Consider the following 22,500-nt stretch of genomic DNA (forward strand, 5'->3'; position numbering starts at 1 on the left):
CTTTCCGTATATTTTATGTGACTCTGCAAATGCGTAATTTTTTTTCCTTATTATGGGTCATGGCCCAGGCTGTCATTTTATGTGGGTTTTTGTCATGTTTACTGGGGCAGTTTATTGCAAAATACCCCCTAGTACCATACTTATATCAACTTAATTCTACGTGCGCTGTATTATATTGCCTATTTTTTTCATAATCTATATATTTAAATATGTATGTCTCCTCAAATTCCTCTCTTATTTCGGTCCACCTATTTGCCATTTCCGCCATTTCTTCGCTTGTTTTTGGGTTCTTTTTTTTCAAATATATTTCAATTCTCTGTGGGTATTTTCTAAAAGTTGTTCCATTACTGTTTTATTTACCACTTTCGTCAATTTTTTTTTATCTCTTCCGGGTCTTCATACATTCTATAATTTTCTAACTCTAGCCATTTTAAACACATATCTTTTAGTTTGTATCTGAATTCTTTGTAAGTTTCGATGTCTCGTTTTCTTTCGCTTCTAAACCTTCTTTGAAACGGGGGAGAGTTGAAATTTTTCAAAAATGGCTTGTTTTAGTCTTTCAAAATCTCTTGAGTAGTCCATTGGTAATTCTTTACATACAAGTTGTGCATTTTAGTCGAGAAGGGGTTCTATTCTTGTCACCCAATTTTCTCTCGATAATCGGCTTAGTTCCGCCGTTTTTTCAAAATAGTATATGTATAAATGTACATCTTCATTTCTTTTCATTGGTTGAAGGTTTACTTCCTGAATTATCTCTATTTTAGACGACTTCTGAGGCTCTTGGTCATTTCTCCCTGCAATCATTTACATTATGTGTTTTCTTTCCTCTCTGTCTGCCTCCTCCTTTTTTTCTCTGGCTATCCTATCAGCCTCTTCTTGTCGTTCTCTAGCTATCCTCTCTTTCTCCATGAAATTTAATATCTGTTGCGTTGTATCTACTTGAGTACTCCTTCGCGAGCTCCTACTCGAAATTGAGCTTCTACTACTCCTGCTACTTGGCCTACTCTGAATCTCACTGTTATTATATTCTTTTAACTCGTTTTCTGAGTCTACTCGTTGTATAATGTTTTTTTCTCCCCGCAACTCCCCTACTTTTTGTACCTTCTTTGAAGGGTGAGTTTTTTTTGTTATACCCATTCTTTCTTGTAATAATTTTTCCTCATGTATTATCGCCACTGTTTCTTTTGTTTGGATTTCCTTATCTAAGAGCAATTCTTCCTGCCCTTGTTTAAGATTTTTTTCTTCTTCTCTGGGTCGTACCGGGGATCTCTCTTACTGATTTTGGTTTGAAGATATCCTCTTCACATGTCCCGGAAATGTCTATTTCACCTGTTGAGTGATATATGGTTCTATCTGATGGTGTTTTTCTTAGGGTATTTCCAGCGGGAGTCGCATATAATTGTGTGTCTGAATCCAATTTTTGTTTTACCGCGGTAGATCTTGTCTGCATTCTTCGTTTGTCCGCCATTATTTTAAGGTTTATTTAACGTCTTTCGTTCAAATGAAAATCCTTTTATCAATGTTTCTTTTTATTCTTTCGTGAAAAATTATTTTCTTATAATTTGTCGATTATTTTTGGGTGGCGCAGCCTCCCTTGTCTCAGAAGTTAATTATTCGCGTGATTTATTGATTATTAAATTTTATTATCTATTATTATCCGACTAGGCACAGCTCCGATAAAAATTTTCTCCTTACTATCTTTATATATAGCCTCTGTAACTACAATAGGCTACATTTGTAGGCTAAATTACCCTGTCTCTTCGAAAGCGCGGAATTCTTTTATTATCAACGCTGTTAAAAATTCCTGTTCTTGCTGCCACCACTTATTGGATGTGTGAGTACCGCTGGCACCACTTATTGGAGGATTATTTGTGCGGGGTCACCACTTTTAAAGGCAAAAATGGCGCAAAGAGTTGCTATGCCACTTACTGGAGGGGGAAGATCCCTCTTTGGCCCCAAATTAGTGGGATTTCCGCGGTTACTCCAACGGTTCCGTATACTAACGTGATCGGATGGTCTATGGCCACATTTAAAGCCAAAGTTTACCGATAAGATTTCTAACTAACTCTTTTAGATTCGACCTAAGCTGAAACGTTAAAAAGAGTACATAGAAAATGCTTACTGTATTCACAATCACGCGGTATAAAATGAACTGACTAAAAAATGAACACTTCCTCCCGGCCCGCTAGCCGCGTGCTCGGCGGGGGTTACTAGGGTGGTAAATGAATCTTTCCAGCCAATCCCAGGACTACTAATTTACTAGTCAACCACCCTAACTGAATAGTTTGTCCCTCATTGTATATTAAGCACTTACACAGATAAGAGGACCAAAAATGGCGTAAAAAAATAATAGGAAAACTAATAATTAATACTTAAGGAAGGAAAATAAATAAGGGGCCCAAATAAATAAATCTGGGAGGGACATTTATCTAACAAAACTGGGACCGTGGGTGGATACTTCTTTAATACCGCAATGTCACCGGTAAAACAACAGTAGTATTGATACAATTAAAGGTAGCGGACAGTACTCCCATATAGCTATAATATAAGGTAGCAGAGTGTCTCCCAATATAGCTATAATATAAGGTAGCAGAGTGTCTCCCGCCATACAAGCAGACAGTGTAATGACCGGAATTCAACAACCATGAACATTCGGGTTGATCTGTGTTCAAAGTGCGTGATGTTTCCTTTGTATGAAATTGTGAAATTCTTTCTGTAATTTAATTTGTTTAATTAATTTACATAAATTAATTTATTATTAATTAATTTACATAATTACATTAAATTTTTTTTATTGATCTCATTTTATTGTTCTCTAATGATGATATTTTTCTTTTCCAATGATACGATTTTTTACATTTTAAGTAACTTCCCATTGATTTATATGAAATTTGTGTTTGAAGTAGGAATCGAATGTGAGACCTGTGATTTCCTAAGGTAAAAGAAAGACACGTTAATCGACTGAACCAACAAGCCATTGAACATATTATAATTTTAGAAATACATCCAATGCATTGTTTCTGGGACATTGCCCAACTGATGTTAAGCGTCACAATATCGTAACAGGTTCATTCCATTGAACTGGAACAAGTTCAAGCACATTCGATTTACCAATTGGATTTTTGATAGTGTTAAGTGACCTTGTTTCGGGGCATTTTTATGGCATCATCGTGAGAATATGCATACCACGATGATTTGAGATGCATACTAGACAAACAATTTCTTATGATACTTGGGCCCCAAGTCCTACCCCTATCCCTTAACCCTATCCCTCCACCCTCCCTCCAACCCCCCCCCCTCCACCCTCCCACCAACCCCCCCCCCCCAAAGTTCCAAAAACGTACACACACAAAAAAAACTTACACACACAAAAAACTTACACACACACACAAAAACTTACATACACACGCACAAAAACTTACACACACACAAAAACTTACACACACACAAAACTTACACACACACAAAACTTACACACTCACGAAAACTTACACACACACACACACACACAAAAACTTACACACACACAAAAAAATACACACACAAAAAAACATAAACACAAAAAAAAACTTAGACACACAAACAAAAACTTACACACACACAAAAACTTACACACATACAGAAACTTACACACACACAAAAAAAAACTTACACACACAAAAACTTACACACACACACAAAAAATATCCCACACACACACAAACTAACACACTCACAATAAAATTTACACACACACAAAAACTTCACACACACACAAAAAATAACACACACACAAAAAATTACACAAGCACAAAAACTTGCACACACACACAAAATTACACACACACAAAAACTTACACAAACACAAAAACTAACACACACAAAAAAAATAACACACACACACACAAAAAAACTAACACACGAAAAAAAAATTAAAAACACAAACAAAATTACACACACACAAAAAAACTTACACACACACAAAAACTTACACACACACAAAAACTAAAAAACACACACACAAACACACACACACACAAAAAATTACCAAGACAAAAAAAAACTTACACACACAAAAAAACTAACACACACAAAAACTTAAACACACACACAAAAACTTACACACACACAAAAACTTACACACAAAAACTTAAACACAAAAACTTACACAAAAACTTACACACAGACAAAATCACACACACCCACAAAACTTACACACACACACACAAAAACTTACACACACACAAAAACTTACACACACACACACAAAAACTTACAAACACACAAAAACTTAAACACACACAAAAAAAAAAAAACACACACACACTTACACACACACACACACAAAAACAAACACACACGCACACAAAAATTACACACACACAAAAACTTACACACACACACACAAAAACTTACACACACACAAAAAAACATACACAAACACAAAAACTTACAAACACACACACAAAAACTTACACACACACACAAAACTAACACACACACACAAAAACTTACATACACAAAAAAAACTTACATACACACACAAAAACTTACACACACACACAAAAACTTAAACACACATAAAAACTAACACACACACAAAAACTTACACACACAAAAAAACTTACTCACAAAAAAAAACTCACACACACACACAAACTAACACACACACAAAAAATAACACACACACAAAAACTTACACACACACACACACAAAAACTTGCACACACACACAAAAACTTACACACAAACACAAAAACTTTCACACACACAAAAACTTACACACACACAAAAACTTACACACACACAAATACTTACACACACCCAAAATCTTACACACACAAAAAGACTTAAACAAACACACAAAAACTTACATACACACAAAAACTTACACACACACACAAAAACCTACACACAAACAAAAACTTACACACACACACAAAAACTTACACACACACAAAAAATTACACACACACACAAAAAAGTACACACACACACAAAAACTTACACACACACAAAAACTTACACACACAAAAAAACTTACACACAAAAAAAACTTACACACACACACAAAAACTTACACACACACACACAAAATATAACACACACAAATAAAAATACACACACACACAAAAACTAACACACACACACAAAATTACACACACACGAAAAAAAACTTACACAAACAAAAAAAATTAAACACACACACAAAAACTTTCACACACACACAAAAACTAACACACACACACAAAAACTTACACACACACAAAAACTTCAAACACACACAAAAACTTACACACACACAAAAACTTACACATGCACAAAAACTTGCACACACACAAAAACTTACACACACACAAAAACTTACACAAACACACAAAATTAAACACACACACACAAAAAAAATTACACACACACAAACAATTACACACACACAAAAAAATAAAAAAGAACACATAAACTAAAACACAAACATAAACTAAGACAAACTAAAAAAATTACACACACACACAAAAACTTACACACACAAAAAAAATTACAAACACACAAAAAAACTTACACACACAAAAAACTTACACACACACACAAAAACTTACACACACACACAAAAACTTACACACAAAAACTTACACACATACAAAATCTTACACACACACACAAAAACTTACACACACACACAAAAAAACTTACACACACACAAAAACTTACACACACACACACAAAAACTTACACACACACAAAAACTTACACACACACACAAAAACTAACACACACAAATAAACTTACACACACACACACACAAAAACATACACACACACACAAAAACTAACACAAAAACATACAAAAACTTACACACACACACACAAAAATTTACACACACACAAAAACTTACACACACACACAAAAACTTACACACACACACAAAAACTTAGAAACACACAAAAAAACTTACACACACACACAAAAACTCACACAAACACATAAAAACTTACACAAACACAAAAACTCACACACACACACAAAAACTTAAACACACACAAAAAATTACACACACACAAAAACTTACACACACACAAAAACAAAAACACACCCAAAAACTCAAACACACACACAAAATTAAACACACAAAAAAACTTACACACACACACAAACTGACACACACACACACACAAAAACTTGCACACACACACAAAAAATTACACACACACACACAAAAACTTGCACACACACAAAAACTTACACACACACAAATACTTACACACACACAAAATCTTACACACACAAAAAGACTTAAACAAACACACAAAAACTTACATACACACAAAAACTTACACACACACACATAAAAACTTACACACACACAAAAACTTACACACACACTCAAAAACTTACACACACACAAAAACTTACACACACACACACAAAAATGTACACACACACACAAAAACTTACACACAAAAAAAACTTACACACACACACAAAAACTTACACACACACACAAACAAACATACAAACACAAATAAACATACACATACAAAAAAAAACTAACACACATACAAAAAATTACACACACACAAAAACTTACACACACAAGAAAAACTTACACACAAAAACTTACACACAGACAAAAACTTACACACACACAAAAACTTACACCCACACAAAAACTTACACACACACACACAAAAACTTACACCCACACAAAAACTTAGACATATACACTAAAACTTACACACACACACACAAACTTACACACACACACACAAAAACTTACACACACACACAAAAACCACACATACAAACACACAAAGTGTGTTTTCCAAGTGATGGGGTTTCCATGGATGGGGGGGGGTAAATGCCGAGACCTGTAGAAAGTGACATGGTGAAGGGGGCACCTATTTTCTGGGACCCCCCAGCCTCAGAAAATAAGTGAGAGAGATAAGCAAAAAGCTGGGTTAATCTAGGTTCACTTAGAATGGCGCGCCACTCTAAGTGAACCTAGATTAACCCAGCTTTTTGCATATCTAAGTTTTTGTGTGTGTGTAAGTTTTTGTGTGTGTGTGTAAGTTTTTGTGTGTGTGTGTGTAAGTTTTTGTGTGTGTATGTGTTTTCTTGTGTTTGTGTGTATGTTTTTATTTTTGTTTAAGTTTTTGTGTGTGTGTGTAATTTATTTTGCGTGTGTGTAAGTTTGTGTGTGTGTGTGTAAGTTTTTGTGTGTGTGTGTGTAAGTTTATGTGTGTGTGTGTAAGTTTTTTTGTGTGTGTGTGTAAGTTTTTGTGTGTGTGTGTAAGTTTTTGTGTGTGTGTGTGTTTGTGTGTGTGTGTTTGTGTGTTTGTGTGTTTGTGTGTGTGTAAGTTTTGTGTGTGTGTGTGTGAGTCTTTGTGTGTGTGTAGTCTTTGTGTGTGTGTAAGTTTTTGTGTTTGTGTAAGTTTGTGTGTGTTTGTAAGTTTGGGTGTGTGTGTGTAAGTTTTTGTGTGTGTGTGTCTGTTTTTGTGTGTGTGTAAGTTTTTGTTTGTGTGTGTGTGTGTTTGTGTGTGTGTGTGTGTCTGTGTGTGTGTAGTTTTGTGTGTGTGTAGTTTTTGTGTGTGTGTGAGTTTTTGTGTGTGTGTAAGTTTCTAGTGTGTGTGTAAGTCTTATGTGTGTGTGTGTTTCTTGTGTGTGTGTAAGTGTTTGTGTGTGTGTGTTTGTGTGTGTGTGTAAGTTTTTGTGTGTGTGTGAGTCTTTGTGTGTGTGTGTAAGTTCTTTGTGTGTGTGTAAGTTTTTGTGTGTGTGTAAGTTCTTGTGTGTGTGTGTGTAAGTTTTTGTGTGTGTGTGTGCAGTTTGTGTGTGTGTGTAGCCTTGTGTGTGTGTGTAAGTTTTGTGTGTGTGTGAGCTTTGTGTGTGTGTAAGTCTTTTGTGTGTGTGTAAGTTCTTTGTGTGTGTGTAAGTTTTTATGTGTGTGTAAGTCTTTGTGTGTGTGTAAGTCTTTGTGTGTGTGTGTGCTCTAGTGTGTGTAAGTTTTTGTGTGTGTGTAAGTCTTTGTGTGTGTGTAAGTTTTTTGTGTGTGTGTAAGTCTTTGTGTGTGTGTAAGTGTTTGTGTGTGTGTGTAAGTTTTTGTGTGTGTGTAAGTTTTGTGTGTGTGTAAGTTTTGTGTGTGTGTGTAAGTTTTGTGTGTGTGTAAGTTTGTGTGTGTGTGTGTGTAAGTTTTGTGTGTGTGTGTAAGTTTTGTGTGTGTGTAAGTGTTTTGTGTGTGTGTGTAAGTTTTTGTGTGTGTGTAAGTTTTTGTGTGTGTGTAAGTATTTGTGTGTGTGTAAGTTTTGTGTGTGTGTGTTAGTTTTTGTGTGTGTGTATGTTTGTGTGTGTATGTCTAAGTTTTTGTGTATGTGTGTTAGTTTTTTGTGTGTTTTTGTGTTTGTTTTTTTTTGTGAGTAAGTTTTTGTGTGTGTCAAAGATAGTTTGTGTTTGTGAGATTTTTTTTTTGTGTAATTGTTTTTGTGTGTGTCATTTTTTTTGTGTATGTAATTTTTTGTGTTTGTTAAGTTTGTGTTAAGTTTTTGTGTGTGTGTGTGTAAGTTTTTGTGTGTGTGTGTGTGCAAGTTTTTGTGTGTTTGTGTAAGTTTTTGTGTGTGTGTTAGTTTTTTTTTGTGTGTGAGTTTTTGTTTGTGTGTAAGTTTGTGTGTGTCTGTAAGTTTTTTTGTGTGTGTGTAAGTTTATTTTTGTTTTTAAGTTTTTTTGTGTGTGTAAAATTTTTTTTTTGTGTTAGTTTTTGTGTGTGTGTGTGTATTTGTGTTAGTATTTTTGATTATGTAAGTTTTTGTGTGTGTTCAAGTTTTTGTGTGTGTGTAAGTTTTTGTGTGTGTGTAAGTTTTTGTGTGTGTGTGTATGTAAGTTTTTGTGTGTGTGTTTGTAAGTTTTTTTGTGTGTGTAAGTTTTGGTGTGTGTGGGTAAGTTTTTGTGTGTGTGTGTATGTAAGTTTTTGTGTGTGTGTGTGTAAGTTTTTTTTGTGTGTGTAAGTTTTTAGAACTTTGAAAAATCAAGAGAATGTAACTGTGACAAGGTAAAACACGACAAAAACACTACTTAAATATTCCAACTTTTTAATTACAACAAAATAAATCAAAAATGAACTTTGAAAAATAAAAAATGTAAATGTGACACGGTAAACCACGACAAGTCACAACTAAAATATTAAAACTATTTCATTTTAATGAAAGAAATTAAAAATAAACTTTGAAAAATACAGAAACTGTAACTGTGACAAGGTAAACCACGACAAAACACTATTGAAATATTCTAACTCTTGCATTTCAACGAAACAAATTCAAAATAAACTATGAAAAATTAAGAGAATTTAATTGTAACAGCGTAAACCACGACAAAACACTACTGAAATATTCCAAATCTTGCATTTCAACGAAAGAAATTCAAAATGAACTTCGAAAAATCAAGTGAATGTAACTATGACAAGGTAAACCACAACAAAACACTATTTAAATATTCCAACTCTTGCACTTCAACGAAAGAAATTCAAAATGAACTTTGAAAAATAAAGAGAATGTAACTGTGACAAGGTAAACCACGACAAATCACTACTGAAAAATTCCAATTCTTGCATTTCAATGAAAGAAATCCAAAAATGAACCTTGAAAAATCAAGAGAATGTAACTGTGACAAGATAAACCACGAGAAAACACTACTGAAATAATCTAACTCTTGCATTTCAATGAAAGAAATTCAAAATGAACTTTAAAAAATCAAGAGAATGTAAAAATCCAAAATGAACTTTGAAAAATCAAGTGAATGTAACTGTGACAAGGTAAAGCACAACAAAACACTACTGAAATATTCCAACTCTTGCATTTCAACGAAAGAAATTCAAAATGAACTTTGAAAAATTATGAGAATGCAACTGTGACAGGGTAAACCACGACTAAAACAGTACTGAAATATTGCAACTCTTGCATTCCAAGGAAAGAAATCCAAATTGAACTTTGAAAAATCAAGAGAATGTAACTGCGACAAGGTAAACCACAACAATCCACTACTAAAATATTCCAACTCTTGCATTTCAATGAAAGAAATTCAAATTGAACTTTGAAAAATCAAGAGAATGTAACTGTGACAAGGTAAAGCACAACAAAACACTACTGAAATATTCCAACTTTTGCATTTCAATGAAAGAAATCCAAAAATGAACTTTGAAAAATCAAGAGAATGTAACTGTGACAAGGTAAACCACGACAAGACACTACTGAAATATTCCAATTCTTGCATTTCAACGAAAGAAATCCAAAATGAACTTTGAAAAATCAAGAGAATGTAACTGTGACAAGGTAAACCACGACAAAACACTACTGAAATATTCCAACTCTTTCATTTCAAGGAAAGAAATCTAAAATGAACTTTGAAAAATTAAGAGAATGTAACAGTGACAAGGTAAAGCACAAAAAAAACACTACTGAAATATTCCAACTCTTGGTTTTCCACGAAAGAAATTCAAAATGAACTTTGAAAAATCATGAGAATGTAAAAATCCAAAATGAACTTTGAAAAATCAAGAGAATGTAACTCTGACAAGGTAAACCACGACAAAACACTACTGAAATATTCTAACTCTTGCATTTCAACGAAAAAAATTCAAAATGAACTTTGAAAAATCAAGAGAATGTAACTTTTACAAGTTAAACCATGAAAAAACACTACTGAAATATTCCAACTCTTGAATTTCAATGAAACAAATCCAAAATGAAGTTTGAAAAATTAAGAGAATGTAACTTTGACAAGGTAAACCACAACAATCCACTACTGAAATATTCCAACTCTTGCTTTTCAATGAAAGAAATTCAAAATGAACTTTGAAAAATCATGAGAATGTAATTGTGACAAGGTAAACCACGACAAAACACTACTGAAATATTCTAACTCTTGTATTTCAATGAAAGAAATCCAAAAATGAACTTTGAAAAATCAAGAGAATGTATCTGTGACAAGGTAAACCATGACAAAACACTACTGAAATATTCCAACTCTTGCATTTCAACGAAAGAAATCCAAAATAAACATTGAAAAATCAAGAGAATGTAACTTTGACATGGTAAACCATGACATAACACTACTGAAATATTCCAACTCTTGCATTTCAACGAAAGAAATCCAAAATGAACTTTGAAAAATCAAGAGAATGTAACTGTGAAATGGTAAAGCACAACAAAACACTACTGAAATATTCCACCTCTTGCATTTCAACGAAAGAAATTCAAAATGAACTTTGAGAAATTAAGAGAATGTAACTGTGACAAGGTAAACCATGACAAAACACTACTGAAATATTCCAAGTCTTGCATTTCAACGAAAGAAATCCAAAATGAAAAATCAAGAGAATATAAGTGTGACATGGTAAACCACAACAAAACACTACTGAAATAATCCAACTCTTGCATTTCAATGAAAGAAATTCAAAATGAACTTTGAAAAATCTTGAGAATGTAACTGTGACAAGGTAAACCAAGGTACAAGCAGATAGTACAATGACCATAAAAAAAAGGGTGGAGGGGGGGGGTTGAGGGAGGGTGGAGGGATAGGGTTGAGGGATAGGGGTAGGACTTGGGGCCCAAGTATCATAAGAAATTGTTTGTGTAGTATGCATCTCAAATCATCGTGGTATGCATATTCTCACGATGCCATAAAAATGACCCGAAACAAAGTCACTTTTAACACCTATCAAAAATCCAATTGATAAATCGAATGTGCTTGAACTTGTTCCAGTTCAATGGAATGAACCTGTTACGATATTGTGACGCTTAACATCAGTTGGGCAATGTCCCAGAAACAATTCTTTGGATGTATTTCTAAAATCATAATATGTTCAATGGCTTGTTGGTTCAGTCGATTAACGTGTCGTTCTTTTACTTTAGGAAATCACATGTCTCACGTTCGATTCCTACTTCATACACAAATTTCATATAAATCAATGGGAAGATACTTAGAATGTAAAAAATCGTATCATTGGAAAAGAAAAATATCATCATTAGAGTACAATAAAATGAGATCAATAAAAAAACTATTAAAATAAAAAAATAAAAAAATAATTAATGTAGTTATGTAAATAAATTAATTTATGTAAATTAATTAAAAAAATTAAATTACAGAAAGAATTTCACAATTTCATACAAAGGAAACGTCACGCAATTTGAACAAAGATCAACAAGAATTTTCACGGTGGTTGAATTCCGGTCATTACACTGTCTGCTTGTATGGCGGGAGACACTCTGCTACCTTATATTATAGCTATATGGGGAGACACTCTGCTACCTTATATTATAGCTATATGGGAGTACTGTCCGCTACCTTTAATTGTATCAATACTACTAACAACAGTGAGTATTTTTTGTTTTAATTTATAAATTGACTAAAAAGCTGATAAAATAATATAATGAAAGATAATTAAAGCTAAATTCAAAGCTCTTGATTATATGAACTTCCTTTTTGTGTTTTTTTGCTCGAAAAAAATGTAAAAGAGGCACATTGAGTGGTGATAAGACTTTCAAATACTGGGTTATCTTATTATCATAATGTTCTAAGACGTAATAAACCTGAGATCGAGATTTTTTTTTTTTCTTACCACTGTTTTATAAAACATTGTGGTCTAGTGGCTAGGACAATTTTTTTTTTTTTAAGTAGGTACCAGTACTCAGTATCCAGCATTCCAACACTTGTGAAGAAAAACAGAAGAAATAGTTTTTAAAGAATCTGTTGCACAAACTACGAAGAAATAGTATTTGTTATTTTAAGTTCCATCTTCGCTCTTAACTTCCGACAGAATTTTTTTTTTTTTAAATTAATAGCTTTATATACCAACTAGATGCGATAAGATTATATTACGAGAAATTAATTATGGGAAAAACCATAAACAAATCGATATTACCAGTTGAAATCTTTGATGTCTAAAGCCTCAAAACCCTAATTTCCAAACAATCCATAAAAGAGGTAAACATACATAAAAACAGATAAAAACGGAGTGGGGGTTATCCCTCTTACCTTAGGAACGGGTATATTGGAGGACACACCCGCCCTTATTTAACAATTGTCGGGAATAATATAGACAAAAATACACCTTCAGTCAGTCTTATGTATACATAAAAAAAATAATAATAAAAAGTTGTTGATAATCCATATTTTTTTAATGAGGAAAGTGTCTCATCGCTTGCAAATAATTTCCAGATAAATAATTTCCTAAGAGCACCTGACCTATATTTGGTATTTTATCTTTAATATCATAGACCTTTCGCTTTTTTTTTACTTTGCTTGAAAATCTACGAATGGAGGACCTCATCTAATTTTTATTCCTAATATTTATGTGTACGATTTTTTCCCTAATTTAAGATTTTTCTCAAAACTAGGAAGTGCTCCCTTTATATGGGCTTCCAATACTCTTGTCTGTTTTACGCTTTCTCTTTTTATGCTAGTAGGAGGAATGTTCGTGTTTTTACATTTTTGCGTAGCTGTTTTTGGGGGTGGGGTGGAGGTAGAGGGAAGAGATTTTAAGATTGAAGTTCTTGATTAAGTAATATTGGATTAAGTGGATTAAGTCCCAGAGATATAGTGGATTAAGTCCCAGAGATAAATTTCCGAATTAATACAGCAAAATGAAAGGATTTTTGTGATTGAATAAGTGTTTTTTAGGAATAATTGGAAGCAGCACGAAGATATATTTTCTAGGATCTAAAGAGTATCTGACATGCTTCTATATATTTCTAATATATTTTTTATATTAACTTTGTATGAAAATGTTCAAGTGGACAAGATCTTCGTAGGCCTACCTGTTTTTTTTTTTTTTTTTTTTTTTTTTTTTCAAAAAACAATGTGCACAGGCTATTTATAATCTAAGCTATTTTATGAAATTAAAAACGATGATTCCGATACGCCCGTGTATTTTTCTAGCTTGCTATTGTCTGTTTTGTGCTTGTTGGCTCAATGCGTGCTTGTGTTGAATATGTGGGCTGGTTTTGTTTGTGTGCACACTCTGTCCTGTTGTGCAAAATGATCCTGTGCCTATGTCTGTATGGCTTTTTGCCTTTTGTTTCCAACTCGAGTTTCCACGAGGTATAAAACTTCTATTAGCTTTTTGTCATGATTTTTTTTTTCTATACAGAAAAGTCGTGTCTTGGACAATCCTGTTCAAAGCTCAAACGAATGGACATTCGTTTTTTTTTTGTGTTTGTTCCTGTTTGATTTCCATTTTCAAACAGTTCGTGGTAATGAACTGTGAGTAAGGAGCGACCTGGATCAATAATAACCCAAACTCTAAAAAATGGAATTTTGATACCGGTAGATACATCAAAAGAATCGGATTTTTTATGCTGATTTCAAATACATAAATTTCATCGAGTTTAGTGTTACCGATCAGAAGTTACGAGCCTGTAAAAATTTGCATTGTTTTTGAAAAAAGGGGGAAACACTCCCTAAAAGAGATAGAGTCTTAATGAAAATCAACCTATCAGATTCAGCGTATTAGAAAACTACTGTAGAGGTTTCAAGCTCCTATCTGCAAAAATGTGGAATTTTGTATTTTTTTGCTAGAAGAAGGATCACGGATGCGTGTTTATTTGTTTGTTTGTTTTTTGTTTTATTTTAGGGGTTATCGTATCGATCCAGTGGTCCTAGAATATCGGGAGAGGTCTCATTCAAACGGAAATTAAAAGTTCTAGGGCCATTTTTAAGTGACAAAAAAAACTGCAGGGTAACTAGGCCCCCTCCCACGCTCATTTTTTCCCAAAGTCACCTGATCAAAATTTTGAGATAGCCATTTTGTTCAGAATAGTCGAAAATTTAATAAATATGTCTTTGAGGATGACTTCATTCCCCTCAGTTCCAGGGGGAAGGGCTGCAAGTTATGAACTTTGCCCATTGTTTCATATAGTATTGGTTATTTGGAAGACGTTTTCAGGAGGGATTTTCTGATGGGGGGGGGGGTCGGAGGAGGGGGTTACGTGGGAAGATCTTTCTATGGAGGATGTTTTCAAGGGGAAGGGACATTTTTATGAAGGGGATGCCGGATTTCACAACATTATTTAAAAAACGATCAGAAATTAAATAAAAAAAACAAATTATTTTAACTGAAAATAAAGAGCAACATTAAAACTTAAAACGAACAGAAATTATTACGTATATGATGGGATTCACCCCCTAGTCAATACCTTGCTCTTTACGCTAAAATTTTTTGTAGTACTTTCAAAAGAGCTGCCAATTCTAATTAAACATCTTTTGTGATTCAGGCGTGTGTGATTCGAACTAAATTCGATCGTATCGTATCTGCCGTATCGTACGAAAAATCGTAAAAAAAAAATTAAAATTAATATTCAAATTTCGTTCTAATTTTTCATGTACGGTGAGCCAAAATCAAATCTGCAATAATTCAAAAATTTTCAGAAATTAAATATAAAAAAAACAATTTTTTTTTAGTGAAAGTAAGGAGCGACATTAAAACTTAAAACGAGCAGAAATTAATCCGTATATGAAAGGGGCTGTCCCCTCCTCAACACCTCGCTCTTTGCGCTAAAGTTTGACTCTTTCTCACAACTTTATTTTTTAAAACAATAAAAACTTTAGCGTAAAGAGCGAGGCGTTGAGGAGGGAACATATACGGAATAATTTCTGTTCGTTTTAAGTTTTAATTTCGCTCCTTACTTTCAGTTTTAAAAAAACTTATTTTTTTAGTTTAATTTGTCAAAGAAGTTGTAATTTGTGTGCGATATAAAAAATAATTGTTGCCTATAATAAGTGTTGTGTAATATATAGGAGAATGTAAAAAATACCTTTATCTTTTAGCAATCCGTTCCTCCAGTGATGGCATTTCACCTTGGCTCTTTGGGATTTTTGACACCGTTTGAGTTTGATAATTTTCAAGATCAGGTGACGAATGTATTAGAAGGTAAATTGCAACTCGTTTTCATTTAGGGCTATTAAGAACCGTAAGTTCTTTTAAGATAACAAATTTATTGAACGTTGAGAACTTCAATGGAAAAGTTCTCTATAAGCAGTTTTTTTAGTATGCAGTTTTTGGAAGTTTCATTCTCCAAAACTTGAAAATATGCAACATGGGTGATAAATCAACAAAAATAAGTTTAAAAACATATGATAACAAACGGTCAAGGAGGTCAATGGTTTACAGTTAAGGAGGTCATTCTTATTCTGAAGGTGTAGTTGCTTTGGGACTCCAAAAATTGTTAATCTCTGGATTTTCAGGGACAAAAAGCGAACAGCTTAAGAATTTTGAAGCAACCGACGGAAAATATTTCAGAAAATTAAGATTTATGGTATTATGGTTTACGGTTCACGTAACCATAGTTTGGTAGTATGGTATTACGGTTTATGGTATATGGGTAGACCTAAGGTGGGTAAAGCGGGCAAAAAAATGTTGTTTTTTTTTATTTTGAAGCCATTGGTGCTATAAACATATTGGGCGAGAGTAATCTCGAGCTAAATAAGGCTTGGAGTTACAACCAGCTGTTGCTATGTAAAGCCAGAAATTTATCCTCGTCCAACCTAAATCCACCCTCTCTTATTTGACTTTTGCTCCTCTTCTGCTTATGACATTCACCTCGCTATTTTTAATTGTAAAAATTCGTCAGTAACAGCAGTTTTGATTTTGCATTAATCTATACTCGTGTGCAAGGAGGGGAGGCTGGATATGGTCCTAAAATTTGCCAGAGGACTTTTCTCCAGGAATTTCCTTATATAAAGGATTTGACCCATGGCAGGATCGTCTTCACCTATGAATTGATAAATTCATCTAATTTGAAGTTGAAAGTGATAGAATGGGATTTAAAAATGAAAAATCGTTAAGCAAATTGCCAAAATTAGATACTTCGAGTCAGGGTGCTTAAGTGGGAGGAGGAAGAAGACCAAAAGGGAGACAAACATTTACACTTCAATAAATTACACGTATACGAAGAAGCACAGCTACGTCCCTTTATCCTCTGCAGTGGTCTTGGCATTCTTGAGAATGCCAGTTTCAAAACTTCAAATTCAAAATGAAATTGTGGAATTTCAATTCTATTTGGAATCAATCGTCCTAAGCATTCTGCTTCCTGAGTATTTAAAGTGAATGGCTATGGGAACAATAGGCCCCTCTTACAGTAAATTCTTCTATCCTAGTTAAGTTTCTTTATCGTCTTTGTTATGACTATAAAACTACATTTCAATGAATGAATGCATTGATTTTTTTTAAATATAGGAATAGAGGTTAATTTAAAATACCCTAAAACATCAACACCCACCAAAAAATGATGCAAAACTTCATAATTACTATAATTAGTATGTTTTGTTCCACTCATACGTTTGAAATGTCACTAATGTGTTTTTTGTTTTGATCAAGATGATTTCATCGTCTCCTCCTTTTCCGTTGAAGAAACGTTGGTCGGGAGGTAACAACAAGTGGTGTTAATCTCTATATAACTGAATATTGTAAGCTTGGACCATTTCTTCTAAACTAGCAATATGTATTGGTAGTAAGTTGTGTGCTCTGCTGTTGATAGAAGAGCATCGCCAAGTGCTGAAAACTATGTTGTGACCAAGATGGGCCCAGAGTTGCACAAAGCATCCATTAATACTGGAGGTCCCAGGGACTTCTTCCTGTCCGGTTCTAAGCCGGCTTAATCGCTTCGGTGTAGACTTGGAAAGATATGTGATCCCCGTCCTGTACTGGTATCCGTGACCATTGCTTTTCCCGAGACCAAAACAATTTAATGATTTAAAGAACATGAAAATTGGAACTTGGCATGTTACGACGTTAAAAAAGAACTATGTCTTATCGACATTTTGACTGACGGACTATGACGATTCGAACTGGACTTATTATGAGTTTCAGAAATTCATATCGTAGGGGTAGGAAGCATGAAATTAGGTGATATAGAATTTGCTTACTCTGGCAGGAAGGATGGGGTACATGGACAGGGACTAGGGCTCACGATGAATTAGGAAGCTGATAAGTCTTGTTTTGGCTGGGGAAGATATTAATAATGGAATACTAACCGCGCATTTTATGACTAGAAAGTTCTGAGTATCAGTTATAGTAGTAAATGCCCCTTTAGAACCGACCGACGAAGATCCTAGTGCCTCAGATGGATTTTACTTACAGTTACAGGAGCAAATAGACAGGGTCCCAAGTATAAATGTTTTTTTTTTTTTTTAGGAGATATTAACGCCCAGGGGATAGAAAGAGGGATATATGGTATCATAGCCTCGGTAAATTTGGCATAGGAAAAGAAAACAGCAATGGCTGCACACTGGTGCAATCTGGTAGGTATAACAATCTAGTTATAACCAATACGGTATTTGGCCATAAATTGGCCCCTAAGTTAATATAGTACTCACGTGATGGTAAGACAGAAAACTTTATTGATTGTGTTATTGTAAACCGAAGACTGGCAGGATCAATACAAGAGACCAGGGTATATAGGAGTGTCGTTATTAATGTTAAAAGTAAAGATCACCATCTGGTAGTGTCTGGGGTTACTTTAAAAGTGAAATTTCGGAAGAGTAACTACCTCCCGTGAAATCACGATGTTAGTACGACTCCAGGATGAAAATTTGAGAGAAATTTTCCAGGCTCAGTTGAATACTAATCTAGAGAGTTTAAATTTTGACAATATGGAAGATGGATGGAATAATTTTAGGAAAACAATTTGGAAAGCTGCCAATTGTGTCTTAGGGAAGAAGGTTAGGACTGCAGCTAGGAATATTTGTGAAAAAGAATTATGTTTAATAGAGAGGAGAAGGGGCTTGTACAAGAATTATCGGAGTGATAGATCATATGAAAACAAAAGGAATGTTAAGAAAGTGGAGAAAGCATTAAAGTATGAAGTAAGGAAGTGTGAAGTGGAGGCCATAGATAAATTTGCCGAGGATTGGGAAGATACAGCTAGACAACATAATAGTAAAATATTGTACTGTCGTGCTAATAACCTGAAAGGGATTTGTCAATTTGGACTTGTATGGTGGCTCTGAGGTTAGATATAAGTTACTGAAGATTATGAATGTGATTTTTGAAAAAGGAGAAGTACCTTGCGATTTTAGGAAAACCTTAATTAAATTATTGTATAAGAAAGGTGATAAGAGTGAGTGTGGTAATTATCGAGGCATTAGTCTGGTTTCTGTGGGTAGAAAAATTACTTAGTAATATGATAATTTTTGACTGAGAAATGCTGTAGACAAAGTTTTAAGAGAAGATCAGTGCGGCTTTAGAAAAGGTACAGGATGTGTCGACCAGATTTTCCCTCTTAGGCTAATAATTGAGAAGTACCTGAGTTATCAAACACCTTTGGTCCTCAGTTTTATAGATTATGAGCAACTTGGTTATGAGGTTATGAGGTTAGCACTTGGTTTTGTATTAATTCAGGAGTAAAGCAGGGTTGTGTTTTATTCCCTTTTATGTGGATCATTTTGATGGATTTTGTCTTAAAAACCACGGGAAAGGCAATGGCAAACCACGCAATCAAATGGGGAGGAAAAAATCTCCTGGACTTAGAAAACTAAGAGTCACTAAGGCTAGGAATAAGTGAAGATGAGAAGGTGACTTTGAGAAGGGTAAAAAAAAAAATTGAGCAGGTGGACAACTTCACTTACCTTGTAGATGGTGGGAACAGTTAAGATGTTAAAAGTAGAATAGCCAAGGCTCAGTGTTTTTTCATAGTAAAAAAAAAGTTTGGAAGAATAAGAAGATAAGTCTGCAAACCAAGATTAGAATATTGGAAGTTACAGTTGGTCTGAAGAATGGGCGTTCCGAAAAGCAGATGAAGATTTGCTAGATGTTTTCCAGAGAAATTGCTTAAGGATTGTTCTGGGTACCCGGCTGACTGACCGTATTTCAAACAATTGGCTGTACGAAAAGTGTGGTACAATCCCTTTTTCTTGGGCTATAATGAGAGAAAGGTTAAAATGGTAGGGAACGTTCTGCGGATGAAGAATGACAGATTGCCAATGATGGTTTTTTTCGGCCAACCGTCTAGGGCTAAACGTAAGGCAGGTCGTCCGCGGTTGGGATAGGAGGATGTCATAAAGAAAGATTTAAAGAAAATGGGTACTTCCTGGGAGGGTGTAAAGAGAGAGGCTTTGAATAGTTTGTGATGGCGGAGTAGATTGCGTAGCTTTGTTTGCCTCAGGACACTTGGTTGTGGCAGTGAGTTGTTAGTTGTAGTAGTAGTAGTATGGTGAACAGAGAAGGATGTTTTACCATAGACATAGTAAAAAATCACTGCTGTCGCTTAGTGTAAAAAATTTCTATTTTCGTGCCGTGTTTGAATAGATAAAAAAGGGGAAATTTGACACCCATTCTTGTTTGTAAGTTCAGGAAGTATGTTTGGTATATTATTCATTTTATAATTATACCTGATCCTCCCCCCCCTCCTGCGAAAAAAAAAGCAGACCACAGGTATTTTTGGGGCCTGTCAAGGAAAATAGCATCACATGTTACCGACAAAATTAGAAAAAAGAAAGAAAGGAAGTTCACGATATCTGTGGTAAGGACGATTTCCATCGTCTAGAGAAGCGGTCGCCAACCTTTAGACTTCGTGGACCACTAAATGTATAATTTTTTATTTGGTGGACCACGAACCACTAATATGGATTTTGAAAAGAAACGTGCTGTAAATATATCCATACATGATAATCAGAAAAGTTTTAATAGTATATATACTATTAACTATATATATATATATATATATATATATATATATATATATATATATATATATATATATATATATATATATATATATATATATATTCAATTCAATTCAAACTTTTTATTTCCTCCAAATACGAAGAGTAAAAAAGAAATAAATAAAAATAATAACCGCTAATCAACAGGCCATAAAATTATTTTAAACTATATAACAACAAATACGCAAAGGCCTTCAATCGAAATTACCACACAAATTAACACTTCATTCAAAAATTAAATAAAATAAAATAAATTATGCTGTGTGCACACCTCTGTATAAATTATGAGAAAAAACATTTAATTTGGATAAAAATTCTTTTGCTTTTTCTCCAAAATATCAAAAGGGTTTTTTATTTTATATGCATTCATTAAAAAAGTACGTATTTGAATCAGATTTAGAAAAGCGGCAAAGTAACTTAGCAAAATTAAAAAATGTGGTTTTTACTTGCGCAATATTACTTATTCTAAAAAACGGGAGAAGCGATGAAAAAACTAACATTTGAGGCAAAGCGACTGTATTGTATACCCGAGCCAGTGATTTCCGAGAAAGAAGATCGCGAAGACAAATTACTGCCCCGAAACTAGACGCTATTCTACTCTTAACTGCTTTAGAAATAGAAGCACGGCATAGAGCTAAAGTTGGTCCATAAGGTACACCAAGATATAAAAAAGATTCCAAAGGTTTTAAAATACTATCATAAATACGGACAGAAATTTCTGAATTAACGAGATCATTAGCCTTAGGACCAAGAATTAAAAACTGACACTTTTCAGGGCGAAAACGAAGTCCATGCTCTCTAAAAACCTTTGCTAAAAAATCTACATTTTGTTGAAGTGACTGAAGTGATCAACTCAAAAGGAGTAAATCATCTGCGTAAGCAATCCACGACAGAACATAAACTTTACCATAAATAAAAGTCAACTGAATTCGATCAAATAGCCCCAAAACAGTAATATTGAAAATCAAAGGAGAAATATTGCTTCCTTGTCTTAGCCCCCTACATAACTTAACATTATAATCACTAAACTGATTCTTCCACTTAATACGAATACGAGAGGAGCCATACCACTTTTTTAAAACCAAAACTACTGGTAGTGGGACATTATTCTTCAGAAGCGCAGTCATAGCCCAAGAATGGATAATTGAATCATAAGCCGCCGCAAAATCTAACGCAAGTGTATAAACTCTATCCCATTGCTTAGAAAAGGATATTATTCTTGAAAGGAGGGTATGAGCAATACCCATGCTTAGACCCTTACGGAACTCAGTTTGATTCGGGCCTTGGTTACAAGACTCCAAATACTTTAATAGAACTAACTCAAAATCTTTGCTAATCTGGCACGAAACAGTAATCGGCCTGTAATCAGAACATCGATTCGTATTCCCTCATTTTTTTGAAAGGGGTGAAGTGGTAGCACGAGAAAAGCTAGTTGGAAGAACTTCAGAAGAAAGAATAGTAGTAAAAAGAGTAGCGAGGAGAAGGATTGCTTTGGGGGATGCCCATTTTATATGGTTTGAATGTATACCATCATGATCAAAAGAATGCTTACTTTTTAGAGCTTTAATTGCTACCGTTACATCATCAACAGAAACAGATATTTTACTATTTGGGCGGGGCTTTGAAATTTCTTCCGATAATAAAGAGTCAAGCCGTGATTCAACTGCCGCATCACCGGATGAAAAAACTTGAATATAATGAGTTATCCAATCATCTAGTTTCAGAGAACTATTAGAATCTGGTGAATAATTATTATTACGACGTCTAGAATTAACAAAACTCCAAAGCTCATTCTTATCACCAGTAATCCTTGAACCAATT

General features: G+C 34.0%; 1 protein-coding gene across 8 annotated transcripts in view; it reads left to right on the top strand.

Annotated features, from left to right (window-relative positions):
* Nucleotides 1-22,500, top strand: part of LOC148957069 (NAD kinase-like) — a 234,783-nt gene that overhangs the window by 171,978 nt on the left and 40,305 nt on the right. For all 8 annotated transcript variants that reach the window (XM_089088508.1, XM_089088481.1, XM_089088473.1 and 5 more), the window contains one exon: nt 15,787-15,889. In XM_089088508.1, coding sequence (XP_088944634.1) covers nt 15,787-15,889 — 103 coding nt within the window. The remainder of the gene's footprint in view (nt 1-15,786; nt 15,890-22,500) is intronic.

The sequence above is a fragment of the Artemia sp. Qi Xiang Cuo genome, chromosome 1 (genome assembly GCF_049724085.1).
Source record: "Artemia sp. Qi Xiang Cuo chromosome 1, ASM4972408v1, whole genome shotgun sequence".
NCBI lineage: Eukaryota > Metazoa > Arthropoda > Branchiopoda > Anostraca > Artemiidae > Artemia > Artemia sp. Qi Xiang Cuo.